Source organism: Callorhinus ursinus, unplaced genomic scaffold (assembly GCF_003265705.2).
Source record: "Callorhinus ursinus isolate GAN/ISIS: 27379988/994484 unplaced genomic scaffold, GSC_fseal_2.0 scaffold17, whole genome shotgun sequence".
In the NCBI taxonomy this organism is placed as follows: Eukaryota; Metazoa; Chordata; class Mammalia; order Carnivora; family Otariidae; genus Callorhinus; species Callorhinus ursinus.
This window is the reverse complement of record NW_027397079.1, coordinates 17,288,122-17,307,928: the sequence shown is the minus strand read 5'-3', so window position 1 is coordinate 17,307,928 and position 19,807 is coordinate 17,288,122. Positions and strand designations below refer to the sequence as shown.

Sequence of the window (19,807 nt, the reverse complement as noted above, 5' to 3'; positions counted from 1 at the left end):
ACGAAAAAGGCAAAAATGGGGAATAGAGAGGAAAGATCTCTATCTATGAGGAATTATATCCCAACAGTTTTTTTTTTTAATGTGAAGTGTTCCATCAAGACTACTAAGGTAATAAGCAGATAATAAAAAAAGTTATTACTGCTGTTTGGTAATTTTAACGGTGCTCAAGTCTCGGTCTCAGTCTTGTTTGACTCCATAAGCGTTTTGGATCTGGTCCCTTTAGACCATCTCGGTCTTTTTGATTTGGGGTTCTGCTTGCTTTTGTTTTTTGTTTGCCTTCCTCAGCCAAACTCATTTTTATCCCAATTTCTGAACCTGCCCCAAATGCTCTTCTTCCTCTCTCCTGTCAGTGCGCCCTGTGCATCCCCCTCGTTGAAGTTTCATACTTGTGTACTTGTTTTATTTTTGTTGTTCATGCTAACTAGACTGGGGCTCCGTGAAGGTAGGGACATAGCTACTTGCTTACCACTGTGTCCTCATAGTTCAGTGTGCTAAGTATTTTTCATACCGGATGAGATGTAAAGTTGTGGACACATGTTGAAAACTGCAGTGGAGAGAATGCACATTCTAGTTATTACACCACATCAGAAACAATAACCAGGCAAATACTCGCACTGAAGGGAAAACCCCAACACTGAGCATACAGGGAGCTGCTTTGAAGATAATGAAGCCTCTATGATAGCCATCCACTTGTTCTCAAATTATTTCCCTGTAGTCTGGATGTACTTTGTATCGATTTCTGTCCAGTCCCTTTATTACCATGAATGTAGATTTGTAAACTCACACTCACAGTGGCAGATTGTCTTGGGAAGGCTCTACCTTGCTCCCCTCACCTCGATCAGCTTCCCTTACCCAGAACTACACCGAATAAATATACAATCTCTGCACCAATAGTTTTCTAGGCAAGTACAACTTTAAGATTCTTCCCATAAGATATCCCTTTCAGGTGAATTACAGCCTTCAATCCTTTCCCATATAGATATTCTAGAGTCTACATTCACACTCACTCATGGCTTGTGTCTACCCAAACTAATTTGAAAACACATTAAAAATTGAAATGACAGGGGCGCCTGGGGGGCTTTGTTGCTTGAGCGTCCAACTCTTGATGTCGGCTCAGGTCATGATCTCAGGGTCGTGGGATCAAACCCTGTGTCAGGCTCTGTGCTGAGCATGGAGCCTGCTTAAGATTCTCTCTCTCTCCCCCCTCCGCCCCTCCCCCCGCCTACCTCTCTCTCTCTCCCTCTCAAAAAAAAAAAATTGAAATCACAAAAATTCCTGATTATTCTAAAAACCGACCATTGAAGCCAGTCAAGTTCTTCTTTCACAAAAGAAAGATGTCCATGTAGGCAAAATACAGATTCTTGCAAACTGAGGGTGACTGTCCTTGTCCCGTTTTGTCTAGCTCCCATTTCTCGCTTCACGAATCTTTTTACGGTGGTTGCTTTTGGTAGTTCTACCGGAGCCTCTGGTACCACAACTTGATTCTTGAATCTTAAAAACTATCACCGTATAGTATTTCTTTGGCTCAGTAACGTGTGATCAAAAAGCAAGAGACTGTATGCTGAAAACAAACTAAGATTATCATAGAATGGAAATTTTGAAAATGACCATTTGTTTCTTTTGGCACATTCTCACAAATACCAACCCCCTTCAATGCGTTACTGTCTCAGTACCATAACCTGTGGAGGAAAATGGCAGCCCAGCGTCTGTCTTCAGGGCAATCCAAACCCTCCTCCCAGAAATAATCTGATTTGCCTTTCAGGGTGTCAAATAGCATCTGGGGACTCTCACACTGCTTGAGTTTTCTCCAAAATCCAGTCCACATACTTAACCACGTTGGTGTAAACCCCTGGCCGTTCCCTCTGACCGCAGCCTTCTCCCCAGCTGGTGATGCCCACCAAATGCCAGACCTCGTTGTGCTTACAGGACAGGGGGCCCCCTGAGTCTCCCTGTGATGGGGAGGGGAAAGAAAAGGTGCACAGATGAGTTCAGATGCTTCTCATCTTAAATACATGTTCCTCAGAGTGATTTTGCCTAAAATTTTGTTCTTGGCTCTTTAATAAACTTCAGTGTAAGTAAAACAAATATACCATGGCTCCCAGAAGACTGCTTTTTAAATGCATTAAACTTTCTGGGGAGCCTCGGTGGCTCAGTCAGTTAAGAGTTCAACTCTTGATTTCAGCTCAGGTCATGATCACAGGGTCATGAGATCAATCCCCGCAACAGGCTCCATGTGTGGAGCCTGCTTGGGATTCTCTCCTCCTGCTGCCCCTCCCCCACTTGTGCGCATGTTCTCTCTCGCTCTCTCTCAAAAAAAAAAAAATGCACTAAACATTCTAATGTGAATATACTCAACTAGTTGAAAACACTCTTACCTTACAAGCATCCTTCCCTCCTTCTTTATAGCCTGCACAGATCATCTTACTGCTTATTTTATGCCTTCTGTATCTTATCTGGCATTCTTCAGTTGTCACCAAGGGTATGTTAGCTTTCTGGAGAGTATTTTGTATTTTGCCTGAAAAAAAATTTTTGGCTTGTTAATGGAATAATCATATATATAATATAAAGATCTGAATTTAAAATCAAAGTCATACTTACATAAAAATCTAGAAAAAATATGAGGTTTACCTCATTAAACTTTTATAATTACAAAGTATGGAGAAGAGATTGTTTGTTAACATTAAGTTCAAAACTAAGTATGCCTCTAACTGGAATTACTGGCCAGAGAAAACAACTGGATAACAGTCCAGGATATTTCATGGAAAGTGCAAAGTTTCACACTGAACTTCATCAAAAATAATTAGTCTTTAAAGAGGTTGTCATATTTAAAATTTCCAATCAAACAGTTATGGGATCCTCCTCACTTGGGTAATTTTGCCTTTTCATTTTTTTTAAGGTTTTATTTATGTATTTATTTATTTATTTGAGAGAGAGAGAGAGCACAAGCAGGGGGAGCAGCAAGCAGAGGGAGAGGGAGAAGCAGATTCCCCGCGGAGCAGGGAGCCCGATGCGGGGCTCGATCCCAGGACCCTGGGACCATGACCTGAGCTGAAGGCAGACGCTTAACTGACTGAGCCACCCAGGCGCCCTGCCTTTTCATTTTTATTAACATGCTTTCTGTAGTTGAAGGATGTGATTATTTTACTCGTATTTTAGCTGTATGCCTTGATACAGCAGAAAAGGGTAAAACTGAGCTATGTTCTTTACCTTTAGGATGGAGCACACTGAGAAACATCATTTCTTACCTCTTAACTTTTGGTACCCCCATCCAGTCACCCAGCAATCAGTATATATTACATTTCTATCTCCTTTGGAAGGTAGACATATGGGTCTCTGAGCATCTAAATTTTAAAAAATCATAGTTTAGTCATCAGAATCAAAATATATCTTGTCTCCCAGGAGAGACTCTCTTCTTTCGCTTTTTATCATATAGTGTGTTCTCTATTTATTATATTTGGGTTTTGCCTCATTGCCATTCATTTTCATTCCTCATGTTCGGCATTATCCATCACACACTAGGTGGGTGAGGGAATGAGGGGGAATCAAGGCACAGGCCTCCCCATGAGCTCTATCTCTCTAAGTAGGTCTGTGACCCTGTAGAAAGTGCTTACTTGTTCTGATCTGCAATTCTTTAGTCCCTAAGAGATATAAATCATCTTTAATATTCCAGTATATTATAGAGTTATGTCATTTGGTGCATCTGAGAAAGCCTGCAGAAAACTTAGCTCTTCACCCACACCCCACAGTAAGATTTTTTTTATTTTTTATTTTTTTAATAATCAGGAAAGAGTGCCAGTCTTAACAGACTAAAAGACTAGCTTTGCAGACCCTCTCTCTTTCATGATCAAACCACCTTGCGATTGCTGGGTTCAGGCCATGAATCTGGAGGTGTTAAACATTACATCTAGGTACTCATTGAAGGTACTCATGTTGAATGACTAATTTCAACATACCTGTGTAATTTATTGCAGTTTCCAGTTTCAACAAGGCAATATCATACCCGCTTTCTGCCACTTCATATTGATCATGAATTATTATTTCTTGAACCCCAAAGAAAGATGTGTTCTTTTTAATTTCTGACTGGTTTAAAATGCCACTATAGACACGCAAGATTTTAGGTGACTCTACCCTAAGGAATAAACAATAAGAGCAAAAGAAATTCCCATTACCAAATAATTCCCAAATATTTGAGCTATATTGCTAATTACCTACATACATATTACTAATGTTTTCTACAGGTGGTGGGCTTTTTGAGGGAAAGGAGTGATTTCATGCTAAGATTTTTCACTCACATATTCCTCCTGTAAAAAGCTCTGGGTTAGTATATATTAAACACAAAAATGAATGAAGGCTCTTTCCGCCCAAGACGTACACACACACACACACACACACATGCACACACACATTCTCTCTCTCTCTCTCTCTCATTCTCTTTCTTGATCTCCCTCTCATGAAGAGTTCCAGGTTCTAGTCTCAACCCTAGCATTATTACCTGTGATCCTGAGAAATTCACTTGGATTTTCTGGTACTACATTTTCCCATATGGAAAAGGTTAAAAAAAAAAAAAGGGGAAAGGAGACTATTGACTTCAAACATATCTGTGAGTTATAATGTGAGTTAGCTACATACTGATGAAAAACAAAAACAAACACACAATACCGTGTCTGGAAATTCAGAGAATACTGAAGTGCAAAGAGCAAGTTTGGCCAACTAAAATTCCCTGGGATACATATACTCTCCCAATGGAGCTTTTAGGTCTGGCCAATATTGAAATTGACCTAAGCAGGGAATCCAATTTGAGGATTTTAATGAACTCTTCCTTCTGTATTTGGAAACACAGGGAGAGAGAAAGAGAGAGAGGAAGGGGGAGAGAGAAGAGAGGGAAGAAGAAGCGGAGGAGAGAGAGAATATTAGATTTAGAGAAGGGGAAATTCTCCTTGTGTTTAGTTCTGGACCCAAGGCCCGAGACAATGCATAGAAGATATGCACTGGTGGGAAATAGCAAGGACACTCCTGGGCGTGTGTATGCATTTAAATGGGAAAGTGAAATACTATGCCATCATGTTCCTGCACCTAATCTGATGCTGGTAGACCATAAGTGGTTCTTCCCTTTTGCCTTTTTTTTTCCTTCACTCTAGAAATTTAATTTAGCAAATAGGATAATTTACATTTTTAAAGTATTTATTAAAATGCTAATGATAGATTTAATATATGTGTGAGTCTGGGGACTAATAAAAACAGGAATTGTACTGACTCGTCGAAACAGTGAGCAGCTGTTAGTATCCACTGGTTTCCAATGATGGAGCCTCCACATAGGTGTCTCTGGGTGGGTGACGTGATATGCAAAGTTATCTGCCATGGCCACTCACCAGGAACAGATGCTGTTCCTCCAACAATTCTGGGCTTGATTTTGGTTGTACACTCTGCAACAGAAGGGCTGCAATGAGTAGCTTCCTAAATCTTCCTTTTCCATCAGTAGTTATGTTCCTTCAGGCACAAAGAGGAGAAAACCTTCCCTGGATTCCATATTTTATAATGACCCTGACTTGAAGAAATTTTATAATCAAGCTGGCAAGAAAAGCATGCACAGGAAAATGGAATGACTAAGGCACCTTGTAATTACATGCCCCCAAAGAAAGTCTCATCCGGTATTGCATGCAGTCTTATCTTCCCTCACATGATAACCCTGATGGTTCTTTCAAAGCAGTAGTTATCAAGTGTGGCCCTTGGACCTATCACATCACCTGGGAATTTGTTAGAAATGCAACCTCTTGAGCTTCCCTCAGACCTAACAGATCAGAAACTTGGACAGCGGAGCCTAGTAATCTGAATTTCAATCAGCCCTGCTGAAGTTTGAGAATGCTATTATAAAGAAAAGTGAGCACCTTCCACTGAGTTGACAGCATCTATCCAATTCCCCCCATCATCTTCCCCTCAGGCTGACCTTTGGTCCCAGTCTCTCCTGCTCCAGCTGGGTTCCATCCAGACCTGGGCTGCTCTTCTGTTTGTGAACTGCTTCTGCCTTTTGGCCTTGTTGACAGTTTGAGGTTCTCTAGGTTCAACCCTTGATACTTTCCAAGGACTTTGATTCTGATTTACCCCTCTGTTTCTTCCTGTCTTAGCTGCCCTGGGCAGAACAGTCTAGTCTACTTCTACTTCCTGGGATGCCAAACATGAGCATCCACCCTCCTGATGGGAGCCTTGGCTAAATCTGGCCCAGTAACCTAGGGAGAGTGGGGATGAGGTGTGCATAGACAACAGTTTTCTAGAGCAATTCTCGTATTTAAATGTGGGTATGGATCACCGGGTTATCTTTTATTTTTACTTTATTTTATCACCTATTTTATTTCTACCTACTTTATTTTTATCACCTATTTATTTTTACTTTATTTAATCACCCATGCTGATTCTGATTCAGTATGGGGTGAGACCTGAAACTCTTTCTAGTAAGCTCCCCGGTGATGTCAACATGCTACACCCAGAACACACTCAGAACAATAAGGCCCAGAGGATCAGGGAAGCTTCGTGGCCTTAGCTAAAGGAGGAGTGTGAAATTAGCAAAAGAATCACTAGTCAAAAGCCAAGTCCTAGATGGTCCGTTCCCTGGCTTTGTAGGTGTAAAACAACCTCTCTAGGCCGTTCTTTCCTCAACCAGAAAATGGATGTATAATCCTGGGGCAGACTTCAAACAGAAGGAGAGGTCAGGAAAACAAGTCTTAGAGAAAATTCTAGTTGGTAACACGCGGAGGCAGGAACACGCTTGATGTGCTTGTGAAAGCTTAAACAGGCTGGGATGCTGAGAGAAGAGTTCTCACCTGAGAGTAGATGGGGTGAGATAGGCTTCAGAGAAACATTTTGAAGATTTTGACTAGATTCTGGAATAACAGGGAAGCCGTTATGATTTACAAGAAAGGAAAGGCAAAGTTTAGGACAATTAATAGGTAAGCAGTAACTAAAATATGTTACAAACAAGAAAGACTTTCTTAGGGATAAATAATAGGTCTTGTTCATTCTCTTTGGTCTCTCAGTTTAAACAAAATGCTGGATATATGTGTTTAGCGTTAGATTTTGTGTCAGGAAACATTTCTTTTGATGGCAATTGCTCTGTATCTTCAAAAAGTTATGAAGACCAATGACAGTATAAGACATGATAAATATCTCAGGTAGATATCCCCTCCCACTAGGGTATTATTTTATCTAGTATAGTGCAGGAAAATCTAATTATCTAGTTTCAGAAGGTGCCCTAAAAAGTCATAGGATGTCCTTTTACCTTGTATTTTCTGCTTCAGCTATCAGTTTCCACGTGATATATTCTGTAGCCTTCACAGACCAGAATCCATACATTCATCAGAGAAGAAGATAATGAAAGAAGGAGGGTGGGGAATGGATTCTGCAATTTAAGGTATAAGTGCTGATTCCCACTTTAGAAACTATATCAACATCACCACCAACAAAATCTGCCAAGTGCCAAGTGTCCCTTCTAGTGCTTAGCAGAACTAAGATGACAGAATTATCGTAAATGTTCCTTCTGTCTCAGGTCAATGTATTGTGAGGAAAACAGAGAATATTTGAGATACAACTTCATTGGCTGGCTTTTTAAAGGAGCTTGGGCCATCCGAAGATTCCCACTAGATCCCTCTACACTCCAGAAAGGCATGGTTTCCTAGTTAGGATGTTAGCATTGGACACGATATTGTATATGCCATGAAACAAGTTCTCGGAAGTTAAGGATTTACTCACCTTCTCATAGAGAAATGGTTCTGATGCAAAAGATTTTTATACTTTGAAAGTTATTACAAAGTATAATCATCATTTCTTTTTATTCACTAAATCTCAGTTGAATCTTAAATTTGTAGTGTTTTATAGTACTGGGCATTAAGCAATAAAGGTCTAAAATGTAGTTTTATGTAAATCAGTAAGTACTGAAGTCATAACGGGTAACTGAGGGAGCAGTGTGGTATATTCTTCCCTGTTGGGGATTCTGTTCCTTAGATCATTCTGTTTGCCTACAAACCAGCCCTTGCTACTATGCTCAGAAATTAGCCACTGGAATTGGCCCCTGCTGATCTGATTTCCGTTATGATTTTTATGTTATTATAGGTCTTCTTTAATGTGGACAATTTCCTTTCTACCCTACCACACTCATTGTTATTACTAAACATGGTTTTACTGTAAATTTTTGCCAGTAATCATAGATATGCAGAACACTTGGAGGCAATCTGAAAGAATGAAGGCCCTTGAAAAGGAGCTACTTTATTTCTTGAATAAATGCATAATTTTTCAAACATATGATAACTATTTATGTTTCAATTAAAGGTCAAGTAGTGGCCAATGGACAGAAAATGAATGATCTGACTAACCAAAATCCTGGTTGATATTCAGTTTTAAAGGATAATAAGATCATTGGCCTTCATAACAAGAATCAAACATCAAAGTGTTGGCTAAACCTGAGTCTCACCATGAAATACCAGCTGTATAAATGTGTTAAATTAAAACACATTCATTTAATACTAGGCAATGCAGAGTTTAGTTAAGGCTCAATATTCACCTCTAAAACATGGTCAGCCTGGGTGACAGGAGCAAAAATAACAGAAAATTGCATCTAAGTTCATTATTGTACTAATTTTTTCCCCTTTGTGGCTATTATCGACTCTCTCTGTCATGATGTATTTGGTATAGAACAACTCCTTCAGGGCGCCTGGGTGGTTCAGTTGGTTAAGCGACTGCCTTCGGCTCAGGTCATGATCCTGGAGTCCCGGGATTGAGTCCCACATCGAGCTCCCTGCTCGGCGGGGAGTCTGCTTCTCCCTCTGACCCCCTTCCCCCTCGTGCTCTCTATCTCTCATTCTCTCTCTCTCAAATAAATAAATAAAATCTTTTAAAAAAAATAAAAAAGAACAACTCCTTCAGATGTATTTTTTTTTCCTCAGGTAACGTTAAACTCACCGTTATCCATTTTACATAACCTTAATGTATATCCAGAGATACCTCCTCTCCCATGAAGTATTTTAGTTGGCGATCCATTTGAAGAAAGTTTTAAGTAACATTTACCCCTGCAGGTTGGAAACAAAATATTATAAGCACAAGGCACCCCTCAAAAAGATGGGACAGGAGCATCTATGTAACACGTCATAGGTCTTACTTCCCTCCGTTGCAAGATTCTGGAGATGGGGAATAGGTAAAAAATTGGCAGCGGATGGTATCGGTACACATTTTCTGACAGGCTTCATGCCCTTTCGCATCAACAATGTCCAATTCTTCTCCCAAGAAATCGGTGTCATGGTAAAATGAGGAGTGACAGAACACTAGGCAGCAAACCACAGATCAGATATGAGACACAAAACCTTAGCGCTCGTCAACCTCAGGTTTGCTAAGCTCGATCAGAAGAAAGCGCTTTTGCTGTTTACCTGGGACACTGTGCCTGCAGTTTTGCAGACTAAAACCAGAAAGAGCTTTGTTCTTCTTAATGCGTGTACTTGGTAATCCACTTTCAGATGTTTTCAGGAGACAAAGATTTCTAAGCGTAAAAAAAAAGGAGGTAACGTAAATATATCATGTAAGACATATCAAAGAACTATTTTTATAGCACATATAAAAGGCAATTCATGTTGGTATTGAACAGTGAAAATTTTCTCATTTTCCAAGTACTCTTCATAAATCACTGAGTCAGACCCCGTGATTTGTGGTAGACAAATCTTCAAAACCAAGCCACTTGCCTCCATAAAAATTTTCTGAGCTGGTTCTATTGTCAGTGTTCCTAGCATTTTCCTTCTTTACCTGCATTCTTTCAACACTCCTAGCCCATCTCAAAGATTCCATAATTTTCATGCTACAGAGAAATCTGCCATCCAGAGTAGCTGGATGACTCTGGATGGCCGATTAATTCCTGGCTTAGACAGGGATAAATGAAAGCCAACACAGACTGCATCTTCCTGGAAGGAAGGAACTTCTCCTAATTAGCCCCAAATCACAGTCTAGAGCAGTGCTGTCCAACAGAATTTTCTGCAATGATCGAAATAGTCCATATCTGTGCCATCCGAGTCAATAGCCACTAGTGAGCACTTGGAACGTGGCCAATACAGCAGAAGAAATGAATATATAGTTCTATTTAATTTTAATTAATTTAAATTTAAAAAGCCTAGTCTTGGCTTGTAGCATCCATCTCCCTCTCTCACCCTGTATCGAGGATCCAATATGTTACTTCTCTTAAAGGCATTGATTAGGAATTTTGTAAAAGGAATAAAAAAGAAAAAGAAGAGTGATTAACCCAACAGTACAAAGCCATCTTTCTAATTTGTGACATTTATCATGTCCCAAGGCTCAATCTTTGAACCTTTCTTCTCTGACTGCATCTGTTCCTCTGATGGTCTCACCCAGTTTCAGTCGGTTTAATTACCAGCTGTATGCTGGTGACACCCGAACACAGATCTAGAACATAAACCTCTCTTCTTAGTTCCAGATTTCTCTTTCCATTGGCCAATTCAACACTTCTCTCTGGATGTCTAGTAGGCATCTCTTCTCTCTTGAAATCTGCTCCTCATGAAATCTGCACCCCCACCACCGGCTTCTTCATCCATTCAGTTCCCTGGGCCCAAAGTCTCAGAGCTATCACTGACTTTCTTTCCTCCAGAGCTGACGTCAAATTCATCAGCAAATCTTATTGGCCCTACATGGACAATAGATCCCAATCTGATTACTTCTCTGTCACTTCCACTCTGGTCCAAGTAGGGCAGGGTTTTTATCTATTTAGTTCACTAATGGTATCAGTTGTGTTTAGAACAGTGCCTTGCATACAGTAGGCACCAAATAAATTATGTTGTTGAGTAAATGAAAGCAACAGATATATTTTCATGTGACAGACTTAGTACTTCTGAAAGTCACTCAATGGAAAACCATACTTGCTTGATGGACAAGGAACTTGAGGGCTTACGCTGGCTGGACTGCTCTTGGGGACACACTCCCCACATGGGCAGCTAAGTCAAGAAAATACCAAGGATTCTGAGAATTCTGATTCAGATAATATAGAGAACCTAGATTTTTGAAGCAGACTTAATCTTAAGGTTTTTGGTTTTTTGTTTTGTTTTGTTTTTCGTGAGTCTTATTAATGAGGGCAGCAACCCCAACAGATATCCCTTTAATGACCAAAGAAATTTCCTAGGCTTTATTATGGTCTCCTGTGTTAATACCCATCAGTAGGGAAACAGCATCTCGATTCTCAAACCTCCCTCCACAATTACCCCCAATTCCATTAATACAGGCCTTCATTTCCACTTCACTTTGGATTTGACATTTCGCTGAAATTCCCACTCGTTCTGCTCCAGGTTGAACGATCTCAAAGTGGGCACTGAACTAAGTTGCCTCTTAATGGCCATCCATATTTTCTTCATTCTGTTCAGAACTAGGCAACTCTCCCTTTGCTGAAGGCAGGGACCTCCCCCAGCTGAAGAAAACAAGAGTCCTTGCTAACCTGGGATGTGTGGCCATTAAGTGGGGATTGGAAAGAGGGAGAAGCTAGGAATTCTTCTTTGCAACTTTGATCTACCCAATGCAGATATTCAGATCAAATGTGTAGTAGCTCAGAATTGTTAACCATGGATTTTGAGCAGTTGTTTTAAAAAATAGCACATTAATCTTAACTCCTTACCTTTCAGATTCCTTTGGCCATTCTTGAGAAAAGAAGGTAAAAAACAAACAACTGGGATGGTGAGTACAAATGCGGCGACAGACAAAGGCATCTGGGGCCATGACACTGTCAATGTTACTGTCTGCAAACACTGTACTACGGAAAATGTCCCTAATACAAGCTGCACAACAGAAGAAACCATGCTTAAGAAATCAGTTCACCAACATAACCAGTAAAATCCCCGTCATCGTATTTGTAAATGCCATATGAAAAGTTGGTTGGGGGGGGTGAAGGAGGGATGATAAGCTGAGCACAGAGGAATTTTAGGGCTGTGGAAATTCTCTGTACGATACTGTAATGACATCGGACAAATGTCATGATACATTTGTCTAAACCCATAGAATATACAACACCAAGAGTGAATGAGAATGTGAACTGTGGACGTGAGGGGATTAGGATGTGTCCGTGTACGTTAATCAACTGTAACGAATGTACCACTCTGCTGGGGGATGTTGATAATGAGGGAGTCTGCGTGTGTGTGGGGGCAGGGGTGTATGGGACATATATACTTTCCCCTCAATTTTGCAGCAAACCTAAAATTGCTCTAAAGAAATAAATAATAACAATTTTTTAAAAGTTTGTTTATCTCAAGATCTTTAAAATTTTCTTTTAAATTAGGAAATGTGATTATTCTAAATTCAAACATAGCTCTAATTATATAGGACATAATGAATTTTTTCACATGAAGAAGGTAAAAGATCATTTGGTCCACTTCATCAGTGAGCACATACGGGGATCCTAAGTTAGGCCCATCAGACATATCATCAGCACTTACTATTTAATGGCTAAACCACCTCACTAAGTACATAATAGTTACCCAGATTAGAAAGCGCACAGGATTTCAGTGAAAATCCAGACACCACTGAACTGAGCTTCGTTATTCTGGTTGGTGTCCCCATTTGGGTGTACTTCAATAGACAAACGTTACTGAATAAAAACAAAAATGGAAAAACGTTTTACTCTTCCAAATACAAGTAGGAAAAAAACATAAGTTGATAAGAAATTCCAATTTAGACACTGCCTGGGCATTACAGCTAAAGGATCGCTCTGAAAAGCATGGATGTGAGAGCTGGACAGCTGGACTTGAGTCCTTGCTCTGCCAGGACTTGGTGGGCCTGTGAATTGTGTCAACTTTATTTTTCATCACTCAAATGCCAGCTTTGCAGGGATGGTGGTCTGAAGAGTGGCAGTTAGGAAGCAATGAATTCTCAAGCCCTTCTCAATGTGAGCAGTTTAACTTTTTTATAATGCCCAGCACCTCCCAAGTTCCTGGCTTGCTGTCCATGCTGTGTTAAGTCTTAGATGTAAAAAATGTAAAAAGATTTAGTATGAACTAAGCTAAACACAAACCATAAAAGTTTGCTAATTAATTTGAAGATTCTGTTTTATCATTGGTGTTTTTGAAATAAATCTCTATTGCTTTATTTGCTTTGCACTCACGTCCTTGTTGTGAATGTGGACAGTGGAATGTTAAAATCCAAAGGTAAATCCAAATACTAGTCATTTGAACTTATTTCTCTCTCTCTCTCTCTCTCTCTTTGTGATTCTAGATAAGTATAATTTACTATACAACTCTAAAACTTCGCAAATATTTCTAAATATAAAAGTCAGTGCCATTTTCCCCTAAACTTTTTAAAAAAGGAGAACACAGATTAATCATTAGAGATCAGGTCATTTTTATATCCTACCCATTTATCTCTGGAATATTTCAAAATTCAGTATGGGGCAGGAACTTTGATTTAGAGAGGTCTGAGAAGGTTTTTCCTTTTGATTCTATAATCCTTTAGGCCAGGAATGGCACAGCCAGACCAACTGTAACTGTCTCAAAACTGCCAATTAAGAAATGTATCACTTTTTAAATTAGCTAGGAGATGGGTTAGGCATTTTTTTTTTATGTAACAATGTCAGTAAAGGACAGACTCCTTACCATAAAGGAAATGCATCCAAGTTGGGCTTTAAATGCATTTTCTGTGAAGAAAACTTATCAGCACCGTACTTATTATAGAAATGTCGTTTAGGGGCTAAAAATGAATTTTGGCATCAGGCTGAAGAGAAATTCTGTTTTCTATCAGATAATGTAACGATCTACTTACTGTCCTTGGGCTCAGCCTATGGCTCACTCACCGATGCTCTGCGCTTGGAAACTGGCTTGTTGCGTATGTGAAAAAGTGACAGTGCACATCATTTGTGCATCTCTCTTGGCATTCCTGAACGTTCCTGGCGACCGAGCCATTATAGTTCATGCCCTTCATGTCCAGGCCCACATACACATTTTTGTTGCAAGCTGGAAACAAAAGCAGAAAATATGGCGATCTTCCAGACTCCAGGGGCAACTGAAATAACACTACCTTAGCAACTGTCCCTCCTGACTTATTCTTTCGACACCTACAGCCACTGTTCTTCAGAAATCCTTTGTTTTCATCTTAATCTGCTTAATTTCTGCTCACAGGTGGAAGCAGCAAAAGGATGCCAATGTCCTTCTTATATTGCAACAATATAGACTTGTAAATTCCTGTTTCAGTTTTCTGCCCTGGCCTCCCTGGTCTCCTTAACCCCTTGACTGATTCACGAACCTATTCAAGAATCTTTTCACTATTAAGACAAGTGTCATCTCAAACTTTACAGGTGCTCTTTTGACTTGAAGTAATATGTTTAATAAGGACTTTTATATAAAAACTTTAAGCTGGGAAAGAGAAAGGCAATAAATGAATGATGAGGACTAATGTAGTAAGACGTGTCGTTCAATGACGTAAATTTTAATGAATGGGGTGGTGGGAGGCAACATGCATACTTAGTTTTTAGTCTACACTGAAGGCACTTCATTTGGAGATTCTATGACCATACAGCAGGGTTTTGTTTTATAGTTATAAAGCCCTGTGTGATGTAACTATACGTATCATAGTAACTAGTATTTATGAATTTTAATAAGACATCTTACCACTTATTTGGTGTGAGCATTGCTTGAAAGAATATCCAGAAATGGCTCCTGTCATATTCACCCTTGGCAGTGTTTCTGTTACACTGTCTTTCAGGATACAAGTAAACCTGTTTTATTTTTTTAAATAAATAAATAACATTACTGCATGAGAACTTCTGTTTTAAAATAATGGATCTTAAGAGCCAGCACACAAGAAGTCAAAGAGAAAGAAACAAACTGCTCTACCTCTCGCCAAAACAAATATTTTCTTAGCCAAACCGAGGTTGTTTCTCGTTCTAATATCCCTACACTTAAAAGATCACATACAGTATTCCCTACTACCTGGAAATGGGAGGGGATGAACTATGACCTGTCGGTCAAACAACCCTCTACCTGTTTTGTATGGCCCATGAGCTGAGAATGGTTTCTATATTTTTAAATGGTTACATTTTAAATGGTTATATAAGTACTTAAGTAATATTCTTGATTTTGCCTCTGGACCTGTAAAGCCTAAACTCTTTATTCCCTGCCTTGTCAAGAAAGAGTCTGCCAAGCCCTGCTGTAGATTCTAGAATAGTAATTTTCTAAGTTCTGGGTACTATGTAAATATATCTATGAATGCAGCCATAATACACAAAGATGTTGATAACTTAATTCTGTAGTAAAACTTTGTTACTGAATTTTCAAGTTCAACATGGAAACAAAAGTGGTGACGGAATGCCCTCAAATTTTAAAAATATAGCTACAGACACAAAACCACTAAATGCAACTTGTGAATCTGGAGGATTCTGGTTAATGGCTATAAATTATATTTGGGGGACAACTGAGATACTATAAAGGAATTCTTGTTTAAATTGTATGCTTTTTGTGTAGGAAAATGTATGCTGAAATATTTAGGGGTGAAGTATTACAATGTCTTCAAATTAATTCAAATGGTTAAACAGATCAGATACATGATAGGAAAGAAATGGCAAAAGTCTTAGTGGTGTCAGGGGATCACTGTACTATTCTTTGAAACTACCTTTATAAACATTTATTTCCTAATAAAATAATTGAGGGAAAAGCACCAGTCCCAATAATATCCAATATAAATAATCAATCAAAAAGCAAAGAACAAAATGATTGAGAGGCATAAAAGTGGAGAGAAATAAGAGAGAAAGTGTACTGTTAAAATCTAGACCACAGAGAAGTTGGAAAGTCCACACGGATGGGCATGTCTGCTCCTCCCTGACCTGTCTAAACACCATCTTTTTTTTCTGTAATATTTCATATTTCAACTGAAGGACAATATGTTTTCCAACTGTTGACCTTTACATTTTATAAAATGGTAGATGAATATTCATTGGTAAGAAATCCTCACGTAAAAACTATTTCCTCTACAGAGAAATGCAAACATTTACCATTTGGTAGGATCTTGAGATGACGATTCAGCCATGAAGGTGAAGAGCAAACAGCGTGGGTGGTGGGTGCAGATGACCTGGCAGTACCTGGCACTTGGCGTGAAAAAGGTAGTGATGTCTCCTCCTTGGAAGCAGGTGTCTGTCAACAGCTCAGTTACACAGTCTGTGATATAATACATGGCATGCCTTATTTTGGATTTTAGTTGCACATGGTCTAATTAGATAATAATTTCACAAAGGCAAGCCAGAATAGGTCTACTTAAAAGAAAACATGCCTGAACTTGGAAATCAGAACAATCAACACTTTCATGTTAGTTTATTGGGTGAGCAGCCTCAGACAGAAAAGGAGATCACAAAATGGCACATTTGCCTCCATGGAATTGTGCTGATGGGGGATTGTCTTGGGGACGCGGGTGCTTTGTGGGTAACTGAATAATTGCACAGAGCTTTACTGGCAAAAGATGTTCTTTAGGGTCACATTCAAGTCTGGAAAGGGCCACCTGCTTTTTCCTTTCCCTACTGCTTGCTTGTTGAAACTCCATGTTTATACGAAACAAAGGATCCAGAGTGATCATTTTTCAATAGTGTTTGACGGCCCTGGATGGGAGATACTGTATCACGTCACTATTGAAAATGGGCCAGTTTAGTAACAGGAACTTTAGACTCTCAGAAAAATAACTGAATCCCATTCTAACTGAAACCATACACAGGTTTGTGGGGTTTTTTTTTTTCTTTTTAAAGCTAAATTGCATAAGATTTTTTTTTTTTCCTGTTTCTAGGAAGAGACATCTAATATTCCAGATTATGGCTCTTTGGATCATTATTACTGAAGTCACTGAATAAAAGGTTGTAGTTTTTAATCTTTTAATCTTGGTATATTCCTATTAAGTACTACTACATAGCCCATGATCTTCTTAATATCTTTCATACATATTTAACATATGCATACTATATATGTAAATGTATATATACAGATATAATAAAACTGAAATACTTTGGGAAGGATAAAATATAACTCAAATACTTATTGTAATAACAACCAACATACGAAATATATGGGAAAGAATGTAGGTACAGAGCAGGGAAAACTATCACTAGAGGCTTATATTAGGTGGTCCATGGCCTTGGATGGGGAAAATTCCAACTTTATTTTCATTAACCTCTAACAGAAATGTGGCATAGCCTTCTATTATTAATGTAAGTAACAAACCGACATAGTGTTCATTGTATCTGCAACTTTGTCATAATACAATTACAGATTTAGAAAGAAAATACTACCTGCAGATATCTTAAAATATCATTATCACTCATCACTAGTTTGGTGGTAATTATTATTCTGCATTTTTATATCAGAGTTGGGTTTTTTTTTACATGTTAACTAACTATATTGCAATATACTTGATTTTCTTGGTAATCCTGTGTATTTTTACTTTATGCCTTTAAAGGCATTATTCTGAGAATACGGTCTAAATGGATTTATGGGGGAAAAGGAGTCAAGGATCCCTGCCACAGACCCTGCTCAAAACCCACCACATACACCTTCTAAATTACCCAACTACACCCTCTGCATATAACATAATGTTCTCCAAAATTGGCAGCTACCCAAGAATGACCTGGAGGTTGACAGAAACCTGCCCTCCCCTCCCCAAGCTCTGTGTTGCTTCCAACAGAGCTGTAATGCAGCCGCCCCATTAATGAAGTCTTATTTACAACTGAATATACTCCCACTGTCCACAAATCCCACCTCTTGGCTCAAAGCAAGTACTAATTACCACCAAACTAGTAATGAGTGATGTGGATTTGGATATATAGATACAGATGTGGATATGGACATACATATAGACATAGACTACTACTATTATGAACAATTCCTACCCCTCAATTGCCTTCCCTGTTTTGAAAACCCACAGAGCCTTAAGTGAAAAATAAAATGATTATGTCCTTCCCTGGAGTAGATGGCATGGGACGATGGTGTGATTTCCGTCTCTGGGCTTAAGCCCTTTTGTTTTCTAATCTTCAAATCAGGGAACCAAGCTATTTCCAATTCATACCTAAAATTAAGCTCTACTTACCACCACAAACTGAGGCAAATAAAATGAAATGTACCACTTGATATAATAAAATCATCCTACAAAGAGAAAAATGTGCACATAAAATGTCAATTTATAATTAGTTTACTGCCATCAGGGTTTACAAAAAAATAGGGAGGGAGGGGAATGGTTAATTCCATAGCGTTCACAGGGTTCTTATCATAATGATGAATTTTACCTTCCCCACATCCCAGGACATTCCTCAGCATGGTTATGTGTCGTGTTCAACACTCTCCTAGTTCTGAAGAACCCAGAACTGACAGGGGAGATTACACCCCCCCATCTCTGCTTCCCCAAGCCTGCAGGTCACCATTAACCAGATATTTCTCATTGCCATCATCTGACCCTTCCCCTACACCAATTTTTCCACTTTTGTGTTCTCTTTCAAATTGTTTCCTTTCTTTCCATCTCTGAAGTCTCAATATAGCTATCGAAGAGCTCTAAATGACTTTCTACTTATGAAGTTTCCCATTTTAAAAATTCTGCTGCAAATATATTCATAGACCGTCCTGGTCACCCATAAATGTACTTATCCCCACAAAGCACTGAATTAACTGCTGTATAAAAAACCAACTATCAGTGAGAAAAATCAACTTATTTTTTAATATTGATCTTGAAAATCTTTTTAATTTGTAAAACACTTGTCATTGATTACAAGTTACTAGTCTTCTTTCATTCTGCATCTTCTCTCAAATTGGTTATAGATAAAAGCTTCTAAAACGTCAAGTCAGACAAATTTTAATAAATCAATCATTCTCTATTGTAAAAAAACATTTTTAAAGCTCCCATAGTAGAAAAGGTACTTCAAGGAATAATTACTTGAGAGAAATCTTAAATAAGAATTTTTGAAGTCGTACCTGAAAACATTTTGTTTGCTTGTTTGCAGCATTCTTAGTAAGAGTGTTTTTCTTCTTCCCAAATAATCTTCATCCTCCTCTAAATGGGCTTGTGCAGGTAATGTTCACTTTAATATTTACTTTTACCGGTTCCCAATGTTATGTAACATTGCCTCTTTGCGGAGCATGTCTGGAAAGCCCTTAACATCTCGGCATATCAAAAATGTCTCTTGGTCGAGTTGCTTGCTCTCTCAATACATTAAAATCTTTTTGTCTTATTTTACTGTGTATTCCAAAAAATGACACAGAGAGATTGCTGGAGAACTTGGATTTGCCTGTGTGCCTTAGCAGTTGGGCAAACTCACATCAGTATTTCCAAAGTTTCACTAAACCACACGTTCAAATAGCAGCTGTTAATCATTAAACAGCCGAACCCGAGCCTCGCAGTCTACAAAGAAAACAAGGAAGGTCTGATGGACTGACATACACAGTATAGCTGTGGGACGGAACCTCACCTGTTGGAGGCGGGAAGCTTCTTCCGAGGCCTACGTTGATATAGTTAGTTCTAAGAAGCTAAGCTCTTTTTTATTCCACTCACAAACACTGAAAGTCTAACTTAATTTTTTTTCTTTGAAAAACGGAAAAATATGGGACTTCCGTATTTTTCTTTAAATGTTGGCGCACTGAGACAAAAGGAGGGCTAGGAACTCACGTGTCCAGCTTTTGCAGGAAAAGCTGTGGAAACATAACAGATCAATTCTCTTTGTCTCGGAGGGCGCCCCCTAGTGATAGGACCTGGTGCAGTTCACAAAGAGGAAAGCTGGTGAAACACTTTTTTGGGTTTCACCTGGTTGTATTTGTTAAACGCCTTCCCATTGACC

General features: G+C 39.0%; 1 protein-coding gene across 6 annotated transcripts; it reads right to left on the bottom strand.

The window, feature by feature from the left end:
- Positions 1-1,240: 1,240 nt before the first annotated feature.
- On the bottom strand, positions 1,241-19,457 carry F11 (coagulation factor XI). 6 transcript variants are annotated; one of them, XM_073902333.1, is made up of 16 exons: positions 18,948-19,457; positions 18,073-18,128; positions 16,001-16,163; positions 14,622-14,728; positions 13,808-13,967; positions 12,501-12,610; positions 11,645-11,804; positions 9,408-9,517; positions 9,143-9,305; positions 8,947-9,053; positions 6,816-6,875; positions 5,255-5,423; positions 3,954-4,129; positions 3,246-3,341; positions 2,376-2,515; positions 1,241-1,949 (listed from the first exon to the last, which is right to left on the bottom strand). In XM_073902333.1, exons 1-16 carry the CDS (start codon positions 18,977-18,979, stop codon positions 1,788-1,790), a joined length of 1,971 nt encoding a protein of 656 aa, XP_073758434.1. In that variant the 5' UTR covers positions 18,980-19,457; the 3' UTR covers positions 1,241-1,787. The 6 variants fall into 6 exon arrangements, with proteins under 6 accessions (XP_073758434.1, XP_073758436.1, XP_025741937.1 ...); XM_073902335.1 differs by having other exon boundaries at positions 11,645-11,666; XM_025886152.2 differs by lacking the exon at positions 6,816-6,875.
- Positions 19,458-19,807: the final 350 nt, after the last annotated feature.

Excerpts from the sequence above, each read along its gene's own strand:
- F11 (XM_073902333.1), bottom strand. The coding sequence starts at position 18,979 with ATGCTGCAAACAAGCAAACAAAATGTTTTCAG. Across the intron at positions 18,129-18,947 it reads AGCAAACAAAATGTTTTCAG|GATGATTTTATTATATCAAG; the intron begins GTACGACTTCAA and ends TTCTCTTTGTAG. Across the intron at positions 4,130-5,254 it reads GCTGCTCACTGTTTCGACGA|GGTAGAGTCACCTAAAATCT; the intron begins GTCAGTACAATT and ends TTTATTCCTTAG.